Source organism: Bufo gargarizans, chromosome 1 (genome assembly GCF_014858855.1).
Source record: "Bufo gargarizans isolate SCDJY-AF-19 chromosome 1, ASM1485885v1, whole genome shotgun sequence".
In the NCBI taxonomy this organism is placed as follows: domain Eukaryota; kingdom Metazoa; phylum Chordata; class Amphibia; order Anura; family Bufonidae; genus Bufo; species Bufo gargarizans.
The window spans coordinates 100,907,830-100,933,013 of NC_058080.1; the positions used below are offsets into that span (position 1 = coordinate 100,907,830).

At 42.6% G+C, this 25,184-nt stretch overlaps 1 protein-coding gene across 5 annotated transcripts in view; it reads right to left on the reverse strand.

Annotated features, from left to right (window-relative positions):
• Nucleotides 1–556: 556 nt before the first annotated feature.
• The window catches only part of NEK1 (NIMA related kinase 1), a 134,575-nt gene continuing 109,947 nt past the window's right edge, over nt 557–25,184 (reverse strand). For all 5 annotated transcript variants that reach the window (XM_044297066.1, XM_044297088.1, XM_044297080.1 and 2 more), the window contains 5 exons: nt 19,707–19,864; nt 16,213–16,436; nt 15,907–16,040; nt 12,172–12,304; nt 557–2,564 (listed from right to left, as the gene is read on the reverse strand). In XM_044297066.1, the coding sequence (XP_044153001.1) occupies nt 2,548–2,564; nt 12,172–12,304; nt 15,907–16,040; nt 16,213–16,436; nt 19,707–19,864 (666 nt within the window). In that variant the 3' untranslated portion in view covers nt 557–2,547. The remainder of the gene's footprint in view (nt 2,565–12,171; nt 12,305–15,906; nt 16,041–16,212; nt 16,437–19,706; nt 19,865–25,184) is intronic.

The window sequence follows — 25,184 nt, forward strand, 5'->3', positions numbered from 1 at the left end:
CTGTTAAGGGCCCTTTAAATGGGCTGGGAATTCGCCAGATAATCACTAACGAGCGTTCATAGGAAAGCGATTATCTGGAGGTGTATAGGTGCCACAAATTAAATGATGAACGAGCGAAACGCTCATTCATAGGGTAATGGATCATTTGTGTGGACACAAAAACTATCATTTGCCAGCAGCAGATCATTCTGTGTAAACACGCTCTGCTGCCAGCAAACAACGAGTCAGTAGGAGGGATGAGCAATGACATTAGTGATCACTCCTCCCCATATTGTGGCGGCGATTGCTGCAAATATATCGGTCTTCTTCACTGACAGGTGACTGTTGGTAAGGAACGCTTCCTTACCGACAGCCCCTATGCTGTATTGTCCTGTCTAAAGGGATCTTTATTGGCGCTTAGTCAAAGATCATACAACCAAGGTGGTGCATCCTTTTTTGGGGCGGTTCTGGGTGTATTTTAGGTACAGTGGCATATCCACTCTGAAAAAAAAAAAAAAAAAAAGAACATTTCATGCAGTAAAGGTGTGAGTGAGTACACTGGACAACTGTACAAAAACATCTTTATTTTGAAAGGTTAGAAATAATCTGCATATCAGTGTAGTTGCATTCAACGTAGAATACATTTCTATAATATACGCAAATGCTTTATAAGTTGGTCTCCAAAATGTATACTATACAATAACATATGATATCTATTTGATAATGTTACAAATATACTTTCTATTCTTTTTTTATTCGGGTTAAACACAATTAAGGCATTGTTATGGTAACCAATAGAATACATGAGACTCCTTAAAGAAAAATTGACGTTAAATGGGTCCTCCGGGAGTGTATTAAAATGGCCCCTGGAAACCCATCCTACAATATGACTAGGATGGTTGCCTTCACTTCTACAGCTGCTTGGAGTGGTGAGGAGGAGGGGGCCTCGCTATAGTGCACTCCAGTGGGGGGCTGAAGTCGCTGCACAGTGAGCTGTGCTGTCAGGTTGCTAGGCCTGCCAACATATCTCACGTAGGACTGCTTCAGTACTATCCATTGTAAAGCAGGAACTCTGCTCTAAAATAGATATTAATGATGCAAGCCTGAGCAGCCCGACAGCAACAGGAAGCAGGATCACATCGCTCTTTGCTGATGCACAGTATACTGAGGTCCCACCCCTCACCCTCTCTAAGCAGCCATAGAAGTTGAGACAACTCATCCTAGTCACATTTTTGGATAAGTTGCTGTAGGCCATTTTGATACATTCCTGGAGAATCCCTTTAAGAGGGTATTTGGTTTATGCATTCCCAGCTCTACCTAATGACTGCACTGTGTTCCTGACTTTATTACAGTCCGGACCTGAATTCACAATTTAACTGGCTGTGAATGGCAGACAGATCAACTCCTTGAATGTGGTAGAAGTTGTACCCTTTTCCGTCAGAATACTGCCCAGTGCTTATAGTGAAGGCTACATTCCAAGGATGAAAAGCAGCAAGCAAGCAATAGTGTGGATTCGAATAGAAGCTTAATGGTAGGATCAGTACAATATTGACAAAGTATAACTTGTATTTTATTAACTTAAATTCCTTTTCATTTTGGGCTTTGAAGTCAAGGTGGCAGTCCTATCAGTGATTGACAGCTTTCCCTACAAAGATAACTGTCAATCACTGATAGGACCGACTCCTTGACTTCAAAGCCCAGAATGGGCAGGAATTTAACTGAATAAATTATGAGTTTTACTAAATCTTTTCCTACAAACCTATATATCAATCTGCTCAACTCCTCCTGTTCCATAGGGCAGCAAAGACACCACATTCAGCCTGACAGGTTCGCTTTAAGTGTTAAAAGTGAACTGCCCCTTTAAGTATGATTCCCATACATATAATGTGAGTTATAAAAACGGCAAACATTAATTTTCACACATATCATAGCAATCTATATCGATTATGCAAAAGTAATAGCTCAGCCCGGCCTGAGACCGACATATGTTCATACTCAACAAGAGAATGTCAAATATTATTTTTATTATGCATTTTACTATTCTTTAGAACATTTTATTATTCATTAGACCCTAATAAAAACTCCAGAGGTCTTAACACAAACAGACAAATAATTTAGAAATGAACAAATTATAGAAAACATGTTTTAAATAACAAATACCAAAAATGGAAGAAAACAAGAGCAATTAAAAGCAGGTGGAAATGAACTGAATTTGATTTCTTTTGAGGGTAAAGACAAAGCATGTTCCCGGCCTTGGTAATAAAACACTAGTGCGTGTATCAGTGACACCAGAAGACTCATGTCTTAGCTTTAATAGGACAGCATGAACACACCAACAAAAATACGTAATAAATTATGGCTCTGTTGCTTTCATCAAGAGACACAAATACATACCTCATGTGTATGCAGTATGGGTGAATACATATGGATTCCCATATTGCATGCAGACAGAAAATCATCTGTGTTAAAAGCAAACAAACAAACAAAAGAAACCGGCTTTGCAGCGGAATGGCTAAACGTGATGCAGACAGCAACAGCAAAAAGGTGTAGATGAGGATCCTGAGATATTTATTCTTCATCATTGTCTGCGGAAATAAAAGTGCATAAATAAACAGTCAAGAAAACTAACTAATGGAGCTTATAATGTGGCTTAATAAATATGAAGAACACATACAAAGCTTTTCGGACCTTAAAAAACACCTACTACATATACAGGGTGAGTCAAAAGCTACAGGGAGTGCAGAATTATTAGGCAAATGAGTATTTTGACCACATCATCCTCTTTATGCATGTTGTCTTACTCCAAGCTGTATAGGCTCGAAAGCCTACTACCAATTAAGCATATTAGGTGATGTGCATCTCTGTAATGAGAAGGGGTGTGGCCTAATGACATCAACACCCTATATCAGGTGTGCATAATTATTAGGCAACTTCCTTTCCTTTGGCAAAATGGGTCAAAAGAAGGACTTGACAGGCTGAGAAAAGTCAAAAATAGTGAGATATCTTGCAGAGGGATGCAGCACTCTTAAAATTGCAAAGCTTCTGAAGCGTGATCATCGAACAATCAAGCGTTTCATTCAAAATAGTCAACAGGGTCGCAAGAAGCGTGTGGAAAAACCAAGGCGCAAAATAACTGCCCATGAACTGAGAAAAGTCAAGCGTGCAGCTGCCAAGATGCCACTTGCCACCAGTTTGGCCATATTTCAGAGCTGCAACATCACTGGAGTGCCCAAAAGCACAAGGTGTGCAATACTCAGAGACATGGCCAAGGTAAGAAAGGCTGAAAGACGACCACCACTGAACAAGACACACAAGCTGAAACGTCAAGACTGGGCCAAGAAATATCTCAAGACTGATTTTTCTAAGGTTTTATGGACTGATGAAATGAGAGTGAGTCTTGATGGGCCAGATGGATGGGCCCGTGGCTGGATTGATAAAGGGCAGAGAGCTCCAGTCCGACTCAGACGCCAGCAAGGTGGAGGTGGAGTACTGGTTTGGGCTGGTATCATCAAAGATGAGCTTGTGGGGCCTTTTCGGGTTGAGGATGGAGTCAAGCTCAACTCCCAGTCCTACTGCCAGTTTCTGGAAGACACCTTCTTCAAGCAGTGGTACAGGAAGAAGTCTGCATCCTTCAAGAAAAACATGATTTTCATGCAGGACAATGCTCCATCACACGCGTCCAAGTACTCCACAGCGTGGCTGGCAAGAAAGGGTATAAAAGAAGAAAATCTAATGACATGGCCTCCTTGTTCACCTGATCTGAACCCCATTGAGAACCTGTGGTCCATCATCAAATGTGAGATTTACAAGGAGGGAAAACAGTACACCTCTCTGAACAGTGTCTGGGAGGCTGTGGTTGCTGCTGCACGCAATGTTGATGGTGAACAGATCAAAACACTGACAGAATCCATGGATGGCAGGCTTTTGAGTGTCCTTGCAAAGAAAGGTGGCTATATTGGTCACTGATTTGTTTTTGTTTTTGAATGTCAGAAATGTATATTTGTGAATGTTGAGATGTTATATTGGTTTCACTGGTAAAAATAAATAATTGAAATGGGTATATATTTGTTTTTTGTTAAGTTGCCTAATAATTATGCACAGTAATAGTCACCTGCACACACAGATATCCCCCTAAAATAGCTAAAACTAAAAACTACTTCCAAAAATATTCAGCTTTGATATTATTGAGTTTTTTTGGGTTCATTGAGAACATGGTTGTTGTTCAATAATAAAATTAATCCTCAAAAATACAACTTGCCTAATAATTCTGCACTCCCTGTATGTCTGGAACATATCCCCCATCTTGAAAGCCTCTGTATTGGTTCAAGGGGGAACAGTTTTCCAATGGCAAGGGGGTCATATAGCATATCAAAGACCAGAATTTTCTGAGAAATCGATTGTTGCAGTCAGATTTGAGCTCTCTTGTGGTTCAAAGTTATCAACATTGAAATTACAACAACAACTGAGAACTTTCTCTGTGATGCACAGCTATTTGACATGTTCAATGTGTTGTCCCTGGTGCTGAACACAGAACTTTGAAGTTTCTGTGTTATTAACTTTTGAACCAGACAAGATACTGCAAATCTGTTTGTGGCAATCGATTTCTGAGAAAAGTCCAGGCTTCTTTCATATGCTACATGACCCCCCTTCCATTGAAAAATGTTTTCAAAAATTGGACACCCCCTTTAAGCTGCTATAGATGACGGCCAAAAGTTTGGCTTACAGCTATCTCTCCCAACTACCCCATACACATACAGACTTGACCAAGAATGTAAGTGTTTTCAACGAGGAGAAAGACGCTTCCAGACCCTTCAGGTGGCGACTCATCTCTCAGGAGAACAAGAGGACATTTAATGTCCCGATCCTATTCCCCAACATCATCCATAGGGGTAGAGTCGGCAGCCTCCCACATACATTAGATTGTCGGCTAGTCCCACTGAATATTTGGCCGATTGTCTAATTCGTATGGGGGCTTTTATATGTTAGTCAGTATTTTTTAGGGGGCTGAAAAACACTTTCAATTGAACATTTTGCTTGTAACTGTGGCACCAAACCAATTAATGATAAATGATCTTTCAGCTCTCCTGACATATTAATAAATACTTAAATTCTCCATAAAAACAAGATTTTTGTGGACTCACCTCACAAGCAGTAGGAGGAAAAGAAAATCAGAAATGAAATAACATAACAATAACCAGTGGGTCCGAAACAAAAACGGAGGACCCTACCAGTTAATCAACTGCAGTCACCTGCGGCAAAACTAGAAACAAAAACAATGCGTGGTAGCTGTGTCCCCCAATGAACTCAGCGAGAAAGATTTTACAGGCGAGTCCACAAAAATCTTGTTTTCTCGCTCGTATCATTGGGGGACACAGGACCATGGGACGTCCCAAAGCAGTCCACGGGGAGGGAGAAACCACACTCCCATGGAAGTCACAGCTGCGGGAGTCTAAGACACCGCAGCCCGCAAGACCTTGCGGCCCAGAGCAGCGTCTGATGCAAAGGTATGCACCTGGTAGAACTTGGTGAACGTGTGCAAGGAAAACCAGGTTGCCGCTTTATACAAAAGTAAAGCTGAAGCCTGGTGGAAACGGGCCCAAGAAGCGCCCACTGCCCTGGTCAAATGAGCCATGATAGAGAGATGCGCCTCGGCAATGGCCAACCAAATCCACCTGGCAATCGTTCCTTTGGAAGCTGCCAAACCCTTGGGAGGACCCTCAGGAATAACGAACAGTGAGTCGGTAAGCCGAAACGACTCTAAAGCGGATATATAATTCCGCAGGGCACGAACCACGTCCAGCTGGTGGAGGGCCTTTCCCTAGGATGTGAAGGCAAGGGACAAAATGAGGGTAGAACGATGTCCTTGTTGACATGTAAGGCGGAGACTACCTTCGGAAGAAAGGAAGGCACAGGGCGAAGCGCCACCTTATCTTGGTGCAGAATAACAAAGGGCTCCGTACAGGAGAGCGCTGCCAATTCCGACACGAGTCTGATGGAGGTTGCCTCAACCAGAAAGGTCACTTTCCAGGAAAGAAGGTGGAGAGAAACCGTGTCAGGAGGCTCGAAGGGAGATGATTGCAAGCACAAGGAGTACTGGAGACCATATCTCCAGAAGGATATTGATACTTTGGAGAGAGTTCAGAGAAGAGCTACTAAACTGGTACATGGATTGCAGGATAAAATTTACCAGGAAAGATTAAAAAGAACTTAACATGTATAGCTTGGAAGAAAGACGAGACAGAGGGGATATGATAGAAACTTTTAAATACCTAAAGGGAATCAACAAGGTAAAAGAGGAGAGAATATTTAAAAAGAAGAAAAACTGCTACAAGAGGACATAGTTTTAAATTAGAGGGGCAAAGGTTTAAAAGTAATATCAGGAAGTATTACTTTACTGAGAGAGTAGTGGATGCATGGAATAGCCTTCCTGCAGAAGTGGTAGCTGCAAATACAGTGAAGGAGTTTAAGCATGCATGGGATAGGCATAAGGCCATCCTTCATATAAGATAGGGCCAGGGGCTATTCATAGTATTCAATATATTGTACATACTAGATGGGCCAAATGGTTCTTATCTGCCGACACATTCTATGTTTCTATAAGGTTCAAATCACAAGAGGGTTAGGCTGCTTTCACACTAGCGTTCGCTGGTCCGCTCGTGAGCTCCGTTTGAAGGAGCTCACGAGCGGACCCGAACGCAGCCGTCCAGCCCTGATGCAGTCTGAATGGAGCGGATCCGCTCAGACTGCATCAGTCTGGCGGCGTTCAGCCTCCGCTCCGCTCGCCTCCGCACGGACAGGCGGACAGCTGAACGCTGCTTGCAGCGTTCGGGTGTCCGCCTGGCCGTGCGGAGGCGTGCGGATCCGTCCAGACTTTCAATGTAAGTCAATGGGGACGGATCCGTTTGAAGATGCCACAATGTGGCTCAATCTTCAAGCGGATCCGTCCCCCATTGACTTTACATTGAAAGTCTGGACGGATCCGTACTAGGCTATTTTCACACTTAGCTGTTCTATGCTAAAAATAATGCAGACGGATCCGTTCTGAACGGAGCCTCCGTCTGCATTATTATGAGCGGATCCGTTCAGAACGGATCCGCCCGAACGCTAGTGTGAAAGTAGCCTAAAGGGGGGCGATAGAGGGACAGTGTGAGCCACCCCTTGGGAAAAGTTCTTAACCGGGGCCTTTTGCGCCAGAGGTCGCTGGAAAAAGATTGCAAGCCCCAACACCTGCCCCTTTAAGGAACTAAGACTAAGACCCAAATCCAGCCCCATCTGCAAAAAGGAGAGGATTGTGGGAAGGGAGAAACGGAGCGGAGGGAGGCGACTGTCCACACAGAAGCGCAGGAAAGACTTCCAAGTCCTGTGATATACTGCATCTTGGACGACGTCGACTTCCTGGCCTTAATCATGGTCGAACGACTCCATCAGAGAATTCCCGCAGCTTCAGAATGGCTGTTTCAATAGCCACGCTGTCAAAAGTAGCGATTCTAAATGCTGGTGGAAGACGGGTCCCTGAGAGAGAAGGTTGCCCTTGAGTGGAAGTGGCTACGGAGCGTCTCCTAGAAGGATGAGATTGGTGTACCAGGCTCGGTTCGGTCAATTCGGGGCAATGAGAATCGTGTGGATGCCCTCACTCTTGATCCTGCGATAGACCCAGGGTAGGAGAGGGAGAAAGATGTACACAGGGAGTCCGACTGGCCGCGAGGAAACTTGAGCTTGCATTTTACGCACGCGTAGTGGGTGGGGCTGGTGGCGGGCGGGCGTTAGACATGGGTTCGGACATGGCTCTAAGAGCTGGAGGTATCCAAGCTGCAGATTGAACCAGGTCCTAAAGTCCCCCAGTGAATCTTCCTGATGACCAAGGTGCAGAGGGAGAGGAATGCCGAAACGGGGGGGAGCGGAGGCTGCCCAGAGGAGAAGGCATACGCCGGAGACCGCACAGAGGAGAATAAAAGGGCTCGAGGCATGCGGGGCCAGGATGGCCGCAAACTGGGGTAGGCTGCAAAGGAAGCCGGGGCCTAAATTAGTTGCGGCGGCCGGACGAAAACCAAAGGCGGCACGGGAGGAGAGGGGGCTGCCCGCAAGAGAGGGCGCACACTAGAGACCAGCCAGGGGAGAAGGTAAAAGGGGCCGAGGCGCGCAGGGACTGGGAAGGCAGCCAACCGAGGTAGGCCTAAATAGGGACTGGGGCCTAAATTAGAGGGGCAGGCGGCTGGAACCCCCCTGAGCCAGGTAATCCCAAGGGAGCCCCTTTGGGCCCCAAGGAGGGAAGAAGGCAAGGAGGGGAGCGGGCAGTGGGGAATAAGGGGAACACTCACCCCAGCCTACTCACCCCATCTTCCTCCTTATTTGTTCACCCACCCATGACAGGTCTAGCAGGGTCACCTCCTCAGCTGCTGGCATCAAAGTGGCAGGAAGCTGACAAGGAGGGAGGGCCGGATCCAGGTGACCCCTTGGCTGGCGGGAAGCGAGGCTGCCCTGGTCCTCTTTTTCTTCTTGGGGGAGCTGGACTGGGAGAAAAGCCCACCCGGGCCTTGATTCCCGGGAGAACGGGGAGGCCAGGCAGCCCTGTTCCCCCAACCTGAAAAGGGAATAAAATAAAAAATATATATAGCAGAATTGACCCTGCAGAGCAGGGAGGTCTGCCTTCTACGACACCAAGCTAAAAACTGATATGTTCTCTCCAGCCGGTGAAAGGAGCCAACAATTTTTAGCCTAGTGTCGCCTCCTAGCGGCAGCAGCTATACCCGCGGTCCTACGTCCCCGAATGATACGAGCGAGTAATAGCAATTCTTAAAACGGTGTTGTATCTATCCTCTGTTATTCCGTCTAGAAATATATGAATAAATTGACATTAGGGTGCTAACAGCAGGGTGGTGTGTGCCAACATTCTGACACTGTCTAATCAGTACTGACAGATTCAGACACATTTATTTGATAAGGTGAATGGGAACAAAAAGCCATGATTTCTGCTAGCCTTATAAATGGAGAAGACCGTTTACTGAAAAGTAGAGTCATTATGAAAAGGGGTTTACATACATAATACAAAGCAAAAAATAAAAAATAATAATTTAATAAACGTGAACTGAGTGAGAGACTGGTACAGAAGGGGAGAGGACCCTACCAACAAGGGATTACAATCAACAAGGGAAGGGTGAAGGGGACAGCGGGAGAGACAGAAGTGGTTTATATGGCTGTGTAGTGGCAGCAGGGTTATTGTACGTTTTTCTGAAGAGGTGGGTTTTCAGGTTCCTTTTCAAAGTTTCGATGGTGGGGGACAATCTGATGTGCTGGGGTACTAAGTTCCAAAGTATGAGGGATACATTGGAGATATCCTGGGAGCAAACGTGTGAGGAGCAGTCGGTCACAAATATAAAAGGATAACAAACTGTGGACAGCTTTGTATGTTTAGTTATTTTAGTCATATTAGTATTTTAAAAGGAGTTCTCCGGGCTTTTAGTATTGATGGCCGACAGTGGCGTCGCCAGGGGGGGGGTCAGAGGGGGCCACGGCCCCCCCTACATCATGCTGTGCCCCCCCACCCCCCAAGTGAGTCGCCGCGGCCGGGCACAGGGAGATGAGCGCTTTCATTGCGCTCATCTCCATTGTAATCTACCTGTGCTGCGGCGGTGCAGGGGAGGGAGAGGTGTGTCCCTTCCCCTCCCTCTGATAGGCTGCCGGCGCACTAGGCCGGCAGCCTATCAGAGGCCGGCGCAGGCGGCGCGATGACGTCATCACGCCGCCTGAGCCTTACAGCGCGGGACACAGGCCAGAAGAGGCCTGCATCGCATCGCTGACACTGAGGTAAGTATAAGTGTTTATTTTTTTTCTATTACAATACTGGCACATGATGATGATCGGGGGACGACGACTTTATACTGGCACATGATGATGATCGGGGGACGACGACTTTATACTGGCACATGATGATGATGGGGGGGGACTTAATACTGGCACATGATGATGATGGGGGGGGACGACTTAATACTGGCACATGATGATGATGATGGGGGGGACTTAATACTGGCACATGATGATGATGATGGGGGGACTTAATACTGGCACATGATGATGGGGGACGACGACTTAATACTGGCACATGATGATGATGGGGGGGACTTAATACTGGCACATGATGATGATGATGGGGGGACTTAATACTGGCACATGATGATGATGGGGGGACTTAATACTGGCACATGATGATGATGGGGGGGACTTAAAACTGGCACATGATGATGATGGGGGACTTAATACTGGCACATGATGATGATGGGGGGGACTTAATACTGGCACATGATGATGATGGGGGGGACTTAATACTGGCACATGATGATGATGGGGGGGACTTAATACTGGCACATGATGATGATGGGGGGACTTAATACTGGCACATGATGATGATGGGGGGGACTTAATACTGGCACATGATGATGATGGGGGGGACTTAATACTGGCACATGATGATGGGGGGGACTTAATACTGGCACATGATGATTGTTTGTCTCATAAAATGCTTTGAAAATCTCAATAAAAATAATCTGATTAAAAAAAAATACTTGCAAATTATGGGGGACACTGAGGGCATCTACTGGGGCACGATATATGGGGCATTTTATACTGGTACATTATGGGGGGCACTAGTAGGAAGGGGGGAGAGGAGCACTATGGAGGCATTCACTGGGGGCACTATACAGGGGTATTTTATACTGGCACATTATGGGGGACATTAGCTCAACTGGGGGCATAAGGGGGTATTTTTTGCACTGTCACATTATAAGGAGAATTATTTCTACTGGGGGGCATTATGGTGGGTTTTATTACTCCCCCATGGTATGACCCCCTGGTAGCAACACCAGCCTCTCTCTGCTCTACTATCCCTCTGCCCCTTCTCCAAATCCTTATTATGAAATCTTTCTCATTAGGATAAAACACAACATCAGCTCCGTCGAGCCCCCGGCCAAGTGTTGAAGTGGTGTCCGAGATCCCCAAGGGCCAAGCCAAGTAACTGTAAGTGTTCATGTGAAATAGGTTTGTTATACATGTACACTCCTGTGAGAGGCGGGGAGGGAGATCTGTGGATGACACTGTTATGGAGGGGGAAATGGGGATGACACTGTCATGGGGTGGATCTGTGGATGACACATATAGCATAAGATGCTATATACGGTATGTGGCATCCACAGATCCCCCCCATAGCAGTGTCATCCACAGATCCCCCTCTCTATAAAAGTGTCATCCACAGACAGCTGGACTTTTCTTCCCGGTTGCGGTTTTAGGTATTGGGTAAAGTATCGCAGAATTTCTAAGCGTACTTGCGTAAATATATCGTTGTTATAGCTGCCCCCCCTTCTTTTGTCCTGGCCCCCAGTGTGTCCCCCCAAAATTTGAAAGCTAGAGACGCCACTGATGACCGATTCCCAGGATAGGTCATTTGCTCAGGATAGGTCATCAATATCAGATTGGTGTGGGTCCGAAACCCGGCAGCCCCGCGGATCAGCTGTATGAAGGGAAGGCATGCGGAGTGTGCACGTGCCATCTCCCATCTCTCTTCCTGCTCGCTGCTGCTTCGCCATGGACATAGCAGCAGACGCCTTCCCTTCATACAGCTGATCTGCGGGGGTGTCGGGTGTCATACCCCCGCTAATCTGATATTGATGACCTATCCAGAGGACCCGGAGAACCCCTTTAAACTAAATTAGATGGGCAATGGGAAGCCAATGATAGGATTGGCAGAGTTGACTATGTATTGGATGGATGCAAGCGTGTTAAATGGAGGACACAGAGGAGGATGTTGCAGTAGTCTTGGGAGATGATGAGGGCATTCACTAGTATTGTTGCTGACACAGGGTTGATGAAGGAGTGGATGAGAGAACTTTGTTTGAGTTGGAGGCACAGGAGGTGGTAATCGCTTGATTACTAGTGTGGTTTAGCGGAAAGGGCAGAATTGAATTTATTCCAAGACAGCGGACCTGTGAGATTGGGGAAAACATGGAGCAGTTAACTGTAGTTGAAAGATTTGGTGGAGAGGATGATTCACATGGGGGAAAGTTTAAGTTCTAGAAAGCAGGAGGGGGATGTAGCCGATTGACATGCTGGGATTCTGGATAGCAGGAAGTTTTTCTTTATGTAAGAGTATTTATGTTACAGTAGCCACTTATAAGTGTGGTAGGAGTAGGCAATAGAACCAACCTTCTTGATAGGCTCCATCAGCCATGACTAGGCGGAGTATCATGGGATATAAATACAGCTCTTCACTGCCTAAGATTTTTTCCATAACTATTGAACATGTGTCAATATTTTCATCTTCATCTTCGTGTATGGCCTGAAAACAAACAATTAAAAAGAATAAGTCAATTTCTACTAAAAGTACACAAATGAATACAATTTTATACCTTATTAGAATCAATTGGTTTACACAATCACAAGTAAAATTACAAAGACATTAAGGGCGCATTCAGACAAATGTGGTTTGGTTCTGCATCCGAGCCGCATTTTTTGTGGCTCGGATGTTGACCCATTCACTCCAATAGGGCCGCAAAAGATGCGGACAGCATTCCGTGTACTGTCCGTATACGTTGCTCCGCAAAAACTATAGATCATGTCCTATTCTTGTCCATTTTTCTATAATGGGCTGTCTGTTCCGTTCTGCAAATTGCTGAAAGCACACGGGCGGCATTTTGTGTGCATGATCCAAAGGTTGTGCGGAAAAATAAATAAATATTTTCAATTTAAGGACGATAATTCATTTTTCTTTATTATTTATTTTTCTAACTATACCGCAACGTATTTTTTGGCCAATGTAGCCATATAAGAGCTTGTTTTTTGCAAGATGAATTGTCTTTTTTAGCGGCACTATTTTAGGGTACATATCTATTAAAGGGGTTTTGCCAATACTTTTTATCCTGTGGATAGGTCACAGTGTTATTACTATTGTGTTATTTTTTTTATCATCAATACGATTACTGCAATACCAAATATGAAATTTTTTGTTTATATTTTTGCACAATAATAGCACATTTCATGCAAAAACAATATATATATATATTTTTTATGTTGCCACTTTCCAAGAGCACACTTCATTTTTCCACCAACGTAGCCTTAAATGTGCTTGTTTTTTTAATGGGACAAGAAGTAATCTTCATTGGTAGCATTGTGGAGTACATGGGACTTACTCATTACCATTTTTTTTTTTTTGCAGAGGGATAGCAAAATAATTTTTTATGTTGTTCACGAGACAGTTTAAATAATGTTATCTTTATTATAGGGGTTGTGGTGAACATGGTGGTAATGTTCATGTGTGCATGTGTATTTTCTAACACTTTTACAAAATAAAACCACTTTTGAACCCCTTAATGACCTTCTCCGTACATGTATGGCGGAAGTTGTCAGTTTATAGATTGTACAGGATCAAAAGTCTAGCAGGTGCCATAGCTGCCAGGTTTCTGCTGTTTCAAATAGCAGAGGCCAGGGTCAAATGTGACCACGGCATCTGAGTGGTGAAGATGCGGGAGCCGCATGCTCAATGCCCGAAACAGCCTCCCCTGGCTGAGTACCTATCACTGGTACAATACAGGCCCTGCAGGTGGCAGCACTGTATTTGAATATAGCTAATGGTGTGTTCTGTGATGGATTGCTGGTGTAATGAGTGCTGGTTATAGTCATTTAGGGGGAGTTAAAGATAGGGGGGAAAAAAATTTTATTTTTTTTTTAAAAATAAATATAAAAATTGAAATCCCTCCTTTCCCAAAATGAAAATAGACAATTAAAAAAAAGAAAAAAAAAAAAAGAAAAACTTTAAAACCTAAGAATATTTATCCTACACTGCAAATGGCGTAACGGAAAATCCTTTTTTTCTCACTTCACCAAAAGTTGAATAAACAGTAATCAAAAAGTGACACCCACCCCAAAATGCTATCACTGAAAAGGACAGATTGTCCCTCACACAGCTTCATAGACAGAAATATAAAGTTAGAGGTTAGAATATGACAATAAAAAGAAAAAAGAATCAAAAAATATGTATATTTCTTTTCCAGTATTAAAACACAAGAAAAACTATACAAGTGTTGTATTGTTGTAATCATACTGAACTGGAGAATGAAGGTAAATTTTAATGCATAAGGAATGCCGTAAAAAAACAAAACAAAACAAAACAAAAAAAAAAAAACAACAACATGAAACTGTGGTGGAATTGCATTTCTTTTTTCAAATTCCACCCATTTGGATTTTTCTACATCATATGAAATATTAAATGGTGCCATTAGAAAGTACAACTTGTCCCACAAAAAACAAGCGCTCATAAGGCTATGTGAATAATAAAAAATAAAAATAAACAACGCTATGGCTCTGGGAAAGCGGAGAGTGAAAAACAAAAATGCAAAAACAGGAAATTGCAGGATCCTCTAGGGGTTAAGGGAATAGTTTTATTAATCTACAGTAAGTTTATTTACTTATTTATTTGCTTTAAGAATATTTTTTTTTTTGTCCTGCTAGGTAACACCAATGCATTACCACTTTTATTATACACTTGTATACCAATGGATTAGAATATATCACTGTTAGGCTACTTTCACACTAGCGTTCAGAGCGGATCCGTCTCAGACGGATCTGCTCATATAATGCAGACGGTGTGAAAATAGCCTCAGACGGATCCGTCCAGACTTTCAATGTACAGTCAATGGGGGACGGATCTGTTTGAAGATTGAGCCATATTGTGTCATCTTCAAACGGATCCGTCCCCATTGACTTACATTGTAAGTCTGGACAGATCCGCACGCCTCCGCACGGCCAGGCGGACACCCGAACGCTGCAAGCAGCGTTCAAGTGTCCACCTGCTGAGCGGAGCGGAGGCTGAACGCTGCCAGACTGATGCATTCTGAGCGGATCCGCGTCCACTCAGAATGCATTGGTGCTGGACGGATGCGTTCGGGTCCGCTCGTGAGCCCCTTCAAACGGAGTTCACAAGCGGACACCCGAACGCTAGTGTGAAAGTAGCCTAATAGTGACAGGCAGTCTGTTACAGTAGGTTGTGACACAGTGTAACAGACATACCGACCATGGCAGGCACAGGGGCCTTCAGTTGTAATGGCAGCGCATCAGCACCCTGTGATTGTGTCTGCAGGGGGCCAATGGTGACAGGGAGCTCCTTACTTTACTGCCTAGATGCCGCAGTCGCTATTCAGGAGTTTCACGGCCAGGATTGGAGCTCTGGTCGTTACAGAGGAAGCTACAGTCAGTGATCTGGAGCTCTGTATCAGCGCAGCCAGCAGGGACTAAACACTGATTCCGCATGCAATACATAAAAACTGGGTTATTAAATTAAAAAAACAACAACATTGTGGGGCTCTAAAAGGGCAAATTAACCGAATTAATCTGACTAATTGCCCAGCCCTAAAAGACATTATTTTATTTTCATAAAGCAGACTATTTATATAAAATGCAAAGAAATTATAGCATCTCAATGCAAAGTTAACATTACAATGACTTGTGCAACAGTATCTTAACCGAGACTGGAATTAAAGGAGTTGTACAGAATTAGAAAAAAAAAATATAGGATCTGCTTTTTTTCTCCCCTAGAAACAGTTCCACATCTGTTCATGGACCATGTCTGGTACTAATGATCAGCCCCATTCAAGTTTATGGGAAAAAACTGCAAAGCTGAACAACCCCTTTGACTGATAATTTATTGCAGCCATTGTGTGCACTAATAGGGACTGTCCCTTCGTCTTCCAGAGGGAATTAGGAAGTGGTCAGCAGTCATGTCAAATAAATGCATAGGACAAGAATGGTATGAACGCACAGAACAATAAAACTTTGACGACCTTTTTCTTAACAACACATCAGTCATTTGAAACGTCTATTACATCAATCCATACTTTCCCAGGACAGTATCACATTATATTTCATTTCAACGAACATAAATGTTACCTTTATTTTATTGTAAACCTCAATGAACCTTTCAAACCCAATCTCTTGCTCTAATTTCAGCCTCATTTCCTCCAGGTGACCAAAGACGCTGTCACCGTCATCATTTTCATTCTCAAAATCCTCACTGCTATCATCTGCAGAGAAGCAATACAGGTTTTCATTTTTCAAAAATAAAACATCACATACATTGTTTTTTTATGTCATCCAGTGCTATTAGATGATTTTGTATGATTTCTGAACATCATTGTGCGGCTAGATAATTCTACAGAAGTAAGACGTTACATGTCGGCATTATGGGAAATGTACCTGAGTGCCATTCTTCATTGATCTCACTTTCACTGCTTGGCGGATTCTCCTCGTCTTCCACCACTTCAGGCTCCACATCATTATTTTGCTCTTCACTCATTTTATTTTTATCTTCACTTCCGGTATCTTCTGGCCCACAGTAATCTTCATTTGACTCCTCCCTTAGTAACTGCTCCATTGAAGCCCGGAGTTCCTGAAGATCTTGGTCTGTTTCGCCAAACATACTGCAAGCCGTCAAAAAGAAGTGTGGAAACGATCAGTTGCCGACACTCGCTCTGTTCAATGTGACAGTGACAAAAACCACTCTTTACAAAGATCACATTAAAGTGTATCTGTCACTGCAGGCAGCATACATCTGTAAGAGACAACCTTATGGCGGCGTTCACATGTTTTCTTACAGGACTTTTCATAAAATCACTGTTTATTAGGTGCAGCACAAACCGAATTTTGTGTGAGCCAGGAGTCCCAGTATTTATAGGGCGTTGGGCTTACCCTTCCATACTGTGGCAGATGGACAGCTTTCTCCCCAATACCGTGCATAATGAGAAAGCTGTCAATCAGTGGCGAGTGGGAAGGAGGCAGCACTAATGAATACTGAGGAATCCATGGGGGACACTTATTACAGAATGGACTCTAGCAGTGTGTCTGATAAATGGTAAATTTATGAAAATTACTGGAAAAAAAAACAAGTAAATGACACAGTTCAGGGTCTCTGTCACTACTTTATGCTACTCACACATAGGGAAGCATAAACCTGGTGACAGATTCCCTTTGAATGACTTATGTAACTAAAATTCTGTACTGTTATACTCTTCTAGTAACTTACACGGCAGCGACTATTAATATTATAAATGCACTTCATGAATATTCATTAATTATCCTGGCTCCCTCACGAAATGCTAATCACTTGTCCTGATACAGCTACATGGTTTCTGGCCAGCAGGGTGCTGTTTAGACCACACAATCTGCTGCCCAGAAATGATGATTTGGGTGTCGGCGCCAACAAGGGTTTCGCTCATTCACTGGGTGATCTGCGGCACCTTTAGAAGGGCAGATTATCAGGAACGAGCATTTCTATGAACGTTGGTTCCGGATAATCTGCCTGACAATTGGGTAGTCTGAATGAGGCATTAGAATTAGGGATGAGCGAATTGACTTCGGATGAAACATCCAAAGTCGATTCGCTTAAAACTTCGGTCCAATACTGGACAGTAAAAAAAACTGGAACCGAACCTGCGTTCACGAAATGTTTTTTTTTTTACAGTAAAAATTAATCTATGAAGTTATAACGCAACAGCTCATCTAAGTCAATACATTCTAATACTTTACGGAACTCCTGCTCCGTACAGTATTAAAACCAATTTTTTTTGCAAATCGACTTCGGATGTTTCATCCCAAGTCGATTCGCTCATCCCTAATAATCTCCACAAGAAAATAAATCTATCATAAAAGAAAACAGATTATCCCATAATTTGGTGACATAGACATGAAATTGTGTGGGGAAAATTCACAGTGTTTACCATAGCAGGGAAGTAGATGAGATTCAAACAAATCTCTTGCACATGCTGCATGACTATTCCACAACAATACCTGCACAGAACTTGACATGTAGTGAAGATTTTATATCCGCAGCATGTCAATCTATGTTGTGGAAATCTACCATGGATGTCACCCTTTGCAATGCATAGGGTGAAATCTGTGGCAAACCAGCAGGATGTTAAGTCGTCTGCCTGTGCCCACCGTGGTCTGGCTTTCCTGGGCGGGCACGGGCACCACACCATTCACCTTGCTGCTTCTGCGGTCCAGACTCGATGACCCTTCCCTGCCCACCAGCAGCAAGCCCTATCCCAGGAGTCCCATGTTCTGTCTCCACTACAGGCCACGGTCTATGCTTGCTGGCTAGGCCTCTATAGCCGTTCATAGGGTGCATACGTTCTTTAAGGCCCAGCGAGCACCCTAATTTTCACCAGACAATAGCTAGCAACCCTGGGTACTTAAGGCACCTTCCCCTGTGGGAAAGCGCCTGAGCAATAGGTTTATCTAGCTAAGGTGTGCGGTTCCATTTGTCCAACTGTTTACTTAACTCTGCCAAATTCCTGATTCTCTGCTGCCTGGCCCAACTTGTGCTTGACTATCGTATTGATCCTTCACTGCCTGGGCTGAGTTTTGCTTGTCCCCTTGGTGGGTCAGCAATCAACTACAAAGAGACTACTCCAAAAGGTAGCGGCCTGGTGCATTCCCTGCAGTGAAGTCCAGATCTTTGTATAGGGGTTAAAGGGTGAAAACCAGGGAAACTCTAGGAAACGGCCTTAGGTTTAGCCCCAAGTCAAATATCTGTTGGTTGGCACAGTGGATTCACATCCATAACACAGGATATCCACAATTATGTTCGCAACTAAATCCTCACCATCTGACAGATTCTACTCCTGTAAATACCAGCAGATTTGCCGTCACAAGGTGCGAATATACCCTGAACAAATTGTTGCAGTGTGCCATTACATATGGAAACTGGCTACATTCAAGAAACTGCATCATTCACATATGCATCATTTGTGCCCTGTCCTGAAATATACATGTCTTGCTCTTGCACTCGGCTGTTTCCCTAACTCCCATACAGTGGTATGGCGTGCCAGTGCATATGCTCGACCACCGCTGTTAAAGTTCTCTCTGGTGATCCCAGCAATGAGGCCATTTGTAAATGTATGGTAAGTGAATATAAATGAAATGTTCATAGAGTCTTACTAGCTAACATGATCTAAAAAGTTGGAAAATACTAAAAAACGTATGGGACAATATTTAGTCATCTGTGCAATCTAATTGTTTTGTTTAAAGTTTTTTTTTGGGACTACTGTTGTTTTTAACATCTGCTCATGTAGTTGCTTACCTCATGTACATCTTCATCATGCTTTTTTTTTTCCAGTTTGGACTTTCCTGACCCGTTTTTACTATGTAACCTGATCACTGTGGTTTGTTACTTCCTGTATGTAGCACTTCCTGTAGCTGTAGCCAACCAAATCCATGATGCACTCATCCTTTCTCTGCCACACCTCCAGCACCACCCACCTAGTATATAGCTCCTCCCACCCAGCTAGTTCCATAGACACTCCCCTGTCACTGCTTTGACACACCCATGGATAAAACATCACAAGAAATAAGGAAGAGCTGCATGGAAATGGTCATGTGACCACAGCCCAGAAGATAGGATCAATAAAGTTAAATGAAATACATTACAATATTACAGCTAACTTCATAAAATTATTATTTTAACAGATGTTAATGCAAAATGGAAAACCCCTTTAAGGGTCAGGAACCATCTACGTGACAATATCTGAAATACATTTTAATTTCACGGGAAATATTAGGCAACATCCCAGACATAAATAAATCACTGTTACGCCAGTGCAGAATCCTGAATATAGTCTATTGTACAGCTGGAAGACAGCAAACTTGGAAAGAAAAAGGTTAATTTTGCCAAAAGATGGCACCATACTTACGTGTCTTCAGAATCTGAATGATCAACATCACGTTCAGGCTCATCTTCAATGTCCTCTATTTCTAGATGCTCCTCACCCTGCAAATCAGCCACGCTAGGTACATCCACCAAGGTCTTAAACAACTTGGACAGATCAGGCAACGAGCAGGTCCTCAGCATCTATCAACAAATTTTGTTAAAATTTGACATATTTTTCTATATAAAAGCTAATTTTGAAGCATGAATGATAACGTTGATGGCTTTCTAAACTTCTTCATAGACTGACACTTTGTAGCATGGCTAGACCTGCATGCAGAGGAGGTGTGTGGAAAAGATTGTCTACACACGGCCCCACATTACATAAAATACAGCCAGGACAATGGAAGTGAGCAGAGGTTTCCCGTAATGTTAAATGCAGACATAAAGAAAATATGGAAGTAATTAGAGGACAGTTGTACAGGAAGATTTTCATCTTTCAGTTAAAAAGAAAGCGTATTATATGTTTAGGCATCTAGAAAGCTGTGAAATCTCACACCCGTTTTCTCACACTTAATCCTGCTCCATTGTAAAACCACTTCCAGACACTGACTTTAGGAAGAAGAAAAAAATAAATCTGTTCTAAGTTCAGTTTCCATCTGAAAAAAAAAAAAAAAAAAAGGAAAAAATTCCCACCAGAAAGAATAGGCATGTCAAATCCTGAAATAACATTTGCTTTGGAGACATCATATCGATTCCATCTACCGACCCATGACCCTTCCAAAGCTCACCGATTAAGTCCCGGCACGTGAATACATATTTGGGTATTCTGTAAGTGCTTTAGTCTTGTATTTATTCCCATTTACTTATAGTGTCACCAACATGACTCCTCCATGGCTGTAGGTCCTGTACTGTACTTTGCATCCTTATGATCGCGATTGCTGTACTCAACATTTGGCTATGCTCTTTCAGTGCGCCACATTTCTTATCTAGTTTAAATGGGTTTTGGCATAAAATATGCACAAAAATTTCCCATTTGATGATGTGTGACATTGTAGCGGCAACATTTGCAACTTCTATCGTTACTTGCTAAATATGGAAAGCGACAAGAAATGTGGATGTGGATAGTTTATGCCAGATTTCTGTGAAAAAAGAGGAAATGGCACATATTTTTGGCATAAATCTACCCCTGCTCCTGAAAAACGCAGAATATAGATCATGCTGCGATTTTCACGCAAAGCAGAACTGATGCGTGAAAAACAACGCTCATGTGCACAGACCCATATAAATGAATGGGTCAAGATTCAGTGCGGGTGCAATGCGTTCACGTTGCGCATTGCACCCGCGCGGAAAACTCGCTCGTGTAAAAGGGGCCTAAATGATGTTCTGAGTTTTGCTTCATTCATCTAAATATGTTTTTTTTATTTTAGCTTATTGGCAATTTTATCCTTGTTTTTGTGTCTTCAGTTATTTGTTATATGTATGCTTATACGTTATGTTTATGTTTTTCAGCTCATCATTCTTTTTGGCATATTACGTGGTTCCCTCTTGGCAATATCGATTCCATGATGGATTTATAGGAGATGATATAAGAGATGAACTACTTTGACAAACAAAAAGTTCTTCTTTCAGAATATTGATTTCAATTCTTTTCTATTTTATTTTTTTATATTTTTACTTTTTATTTATTGTTTATATTTAATAAATTAATTGTATTTCATTTATTATTTAGTTAGTTACATCGTATTTGTTATTTTATTCATATTTTACTTCATATGATGAAGTGTTTTTTTTAATTATTCACCATAGTTAACTTTTTTACACATTTAAATATTTTTAATAGACTTTATTTCACTTTGTACAATTATGTGATTTATATATATATATATATATATATATATATATATTTTAACATTGGATGTTATTTTTTATTTCTCTATTATTTTTGTAATCATGATTACTTTGTTATTCTGTGATTCTTTTTATAATTAAGCAACTTTTTGAGTAATTATGTGTTCTTTTTCTTCTTTTTTACACTTATATATTTTCCACAATCATGTCACCATTTATAATGTTCATTTTTCATTGCACATGTTTTTTTACACTGATTAATTGCGCTAGCACTTTATTCATTTATTTTTATACATCTGCAGTTAGTCATATATCAATTTTTTATCTCTGATTCCATCTATGTATCGCTAGTTAGGTTTTCCACTCTTGACTCCATTTGTACATACTATTGCCCCCATTATGTTCATTGTCCGGTCTGGATCTATATGCTGTATCTATTATGTGACCGCTACACATCGCGGGGATTTAATTATGGGCGCGTTTATGCAGATGGTCACCTGACGATGACGCGAGCGGTCACGTGACTGGCCATCATGTGTCCGCCACGCATCATAGCGGCCCGGTCACGCGAGTGATCACCTGACTGGCCATCGGGTGCTTGGCATGTGTTCCGGTCGCATATGGTTGGCGTCTGCTTACACAGGTGTATATGGATACATACACATTTTTGATTATGCACAGGCAGATCTATTAATGCTAATTAGTTTTTCCATTACCGATTGGTGGGCTGAGCATTTAAATGAGCACATTTTCATGGTGAACCGTGCCCCCAGATGAAGGTGTTTCCGAAACGCGTGTCGAGGTGCAAGATTCTCCTGAGGTGATTTCCCTGTTGATGGGTATGTGATGGTCTGATGTTATACTTTGAGTTATTTTTCCCTGTGGATTATTCTATATATATCTTTTACATATGGATTATTTATTAATCTGTGAATAAGGGATGTTTATACTTTTATACCGATTATATACTAATTACATACTATTTGTCCCTTTACTTTTGGATAAGGGATGCGTATTACCTCTTCCTTCCTTCCCCTCTTTATGATAGTTGTAATAAAGTTAAACACCTCAGGTGTATTCCGCACCTTTTGTCTTGAGGTTTTTCTGTCTCTAATGCTTTTTATATTTTATACATATTTAATAAAGATCATTATTTATTTTACGCCTGTTTAGACTCAGCTTTTTTTTTGTATAGGTATATCTGTTCCATGTTGAGTGGGCTTTTTGAGGGGCTGTGATGTGGCTCATCATTGGTTTGGGCTTCTATGTAATTTTATCGCAAGTAACCTGTGTTTATTAATCATGTGGCCAATGAACATGTTGTCACTTGGCCTAGGGAAAGCTGAGAGAAGGCCGCGGCGCTACTGTGAGTGCCACTGCATTCTCAAACAGCTAATCAGTGGGTCCTAGGTGTCAGACTCCCGAGATCAGATATTGATGACCTATCCGGAGTATAGGTCATCAATATTTAAGTCTCGGAAAACCCCTTTAATGCCAGATGGCTATTAGATCATTATTAGCAGTGGTCTGCATACAGAAAAATGGTGGGACAACGCAATTGGAGGCTTGTGAGTTCATCATAATGGCCAGGCTTTCTGCACTGGGGTCCCAGTGTTATATAAAATACTTAGTGTGAGCACCATATTATACATTTTTTTGTGACGGGGGGCTTATGATTTCCGTATTAGTATAGCAGGATGGGGCTGACACAAGTTGACAATGCTCCAAACGTGGATGGTGGTGGCTGTGTAACACAGGTGAAACCCGGCCACAATGACCGGGACATGTTCTATATTTTTGCGGTGCGGACGGCTACTGGGCCCATTCAAGTTGTATGGGTCTGGATCCGTTGCGGCAGCTGCACGGATGGTGCCGGCGCATTGGAGACTGCAAATTGTGGCCCCCAATGCACGGAACGGCTGAACAACCGCCGTGTGAATGAGCCCTTGGAGATAGGACAGAATGATTATTAAGACAAGAAACTAAAGAGTGAGCGACAAAAAGAATATTATCAAGAACCCACTGCTACATACAGGTGAAACTCATTAGAATATTGTGCAAAAGTTCATTTATTTCAGTAATGCAACTTAAAAGGTGAAACTAACATATGAGAGACTCATTACATGCAAGGCGAGATATTTCAAGCCTTTATTTGTTATAATTTGGATGATTATGGCTTACAGCTTATGAAACCCCAAATTCACAATCTCAGGTACCCTTTGCTCAGGGGGTATAGACTAATTAGCTGACTAGAGTGTGACACTTTGAGCCTAGAATATTGAACCTTTTCACAAAATTCTAATTTTAAGTTGCATTACTGAAATAAATGAACTTTTGCACGATATTCTAATTTTTCGAGTTTCACCTGTATACAGTGAGCTGAACGAGCTTCATCAAAAGAAAGAGAAGTCTGTCACCTACTTTGACCCACCATTAATATAGTACCTGTATTGTGTCTGTCAAATTATGCTAATTAAGTCTCAAAAGTGCCCAGGGGCAGCGTTATGGCAAGTGCCCAGGCCCCTCACCTATGTGCCCAGATAACCACATGCGACCTCAGAGCTGGAAGAGGATGACAAATTAGGAGGGCAGGGTGGGCCAGAGGACTGAAGGTGGAGCGGTTATCTTGGCACATTGGCAAGGGGCCTTGGCATTTGCAGCCATAACACCACCCCGGGGCACTTGCTAGACCTAATTAGCATAACTTTATAAAGTCATTTTTTCATGATCTCTAGGTGGGAAAGACACAATATAGGTACTATTTTAATGGACGGCTCCATTGCTGGCCTGGATTAAATTCATTTTCTATGGCAATATCAGGCATAGAAAATGATGAATCAGACGGGCCTGCCCTCTTTCCCGCCCACACCACGTCCCCTTTGCGACGCAATCTGCGACAAAATAATCAATGACCCCCTAAATGTATAACGATTAAGATACTCTAAAGCCGATTACATGCACAGAATGTGCTAAATCAAGAAATACAAGTTACTTATCTTTATGTGGATAGCATTTAGTAAGTAAAATCACAAACTAGCTTAAAGAAGCACCTTCCATCATTTTTTTTCTCTAAACCTAAAAAGATATGTCTACAAGTATGTTAGAACTGTTCTTACTGCTGCTTCCTCCCTGCTACAGGATGGTCTGCCATCCTTATCTGCCTTTTCTCCTTACTACATTCTCCTGACGCTATTTCATAATCCCTTCCCATGTTGCTGCAGTCTTGCCTATGGAATACTGCTGACGGGGAGAGTGTAAATGAGGGTGGGCGTTACCGCCATAATTCCCACCCACTGATCCTCCTCCTGGCAGTCTGTATGATGTCACTCAGTCATGTGACCCCTGTTTTCAGACCTCCAAACATCAAAACACTTATTTGATTAAAATGTTTAACTTCCTAATAAAAAGGGGCTTATACAATTTTCCTGCTAAGTGTAACTAGGGTTGCCATGCGGCTGGTATATCACCAGCAAGGCCAGTATTTTAGTGGCCCTGTCAGTGCCGGTAATTTTATTCTACTGGCAATATTAATTGCTGGTATTTTTATTTTTTATTTTTTACAAGGACTGCTACTAATGAATGCTTCCATTGCGAAGCGCTCATTAGTGCAGCCTTTACCTTTCTCCCCACACTTGTGTTCATAAAAAATAAAAAAAAAGCACTCCCCTCCTCC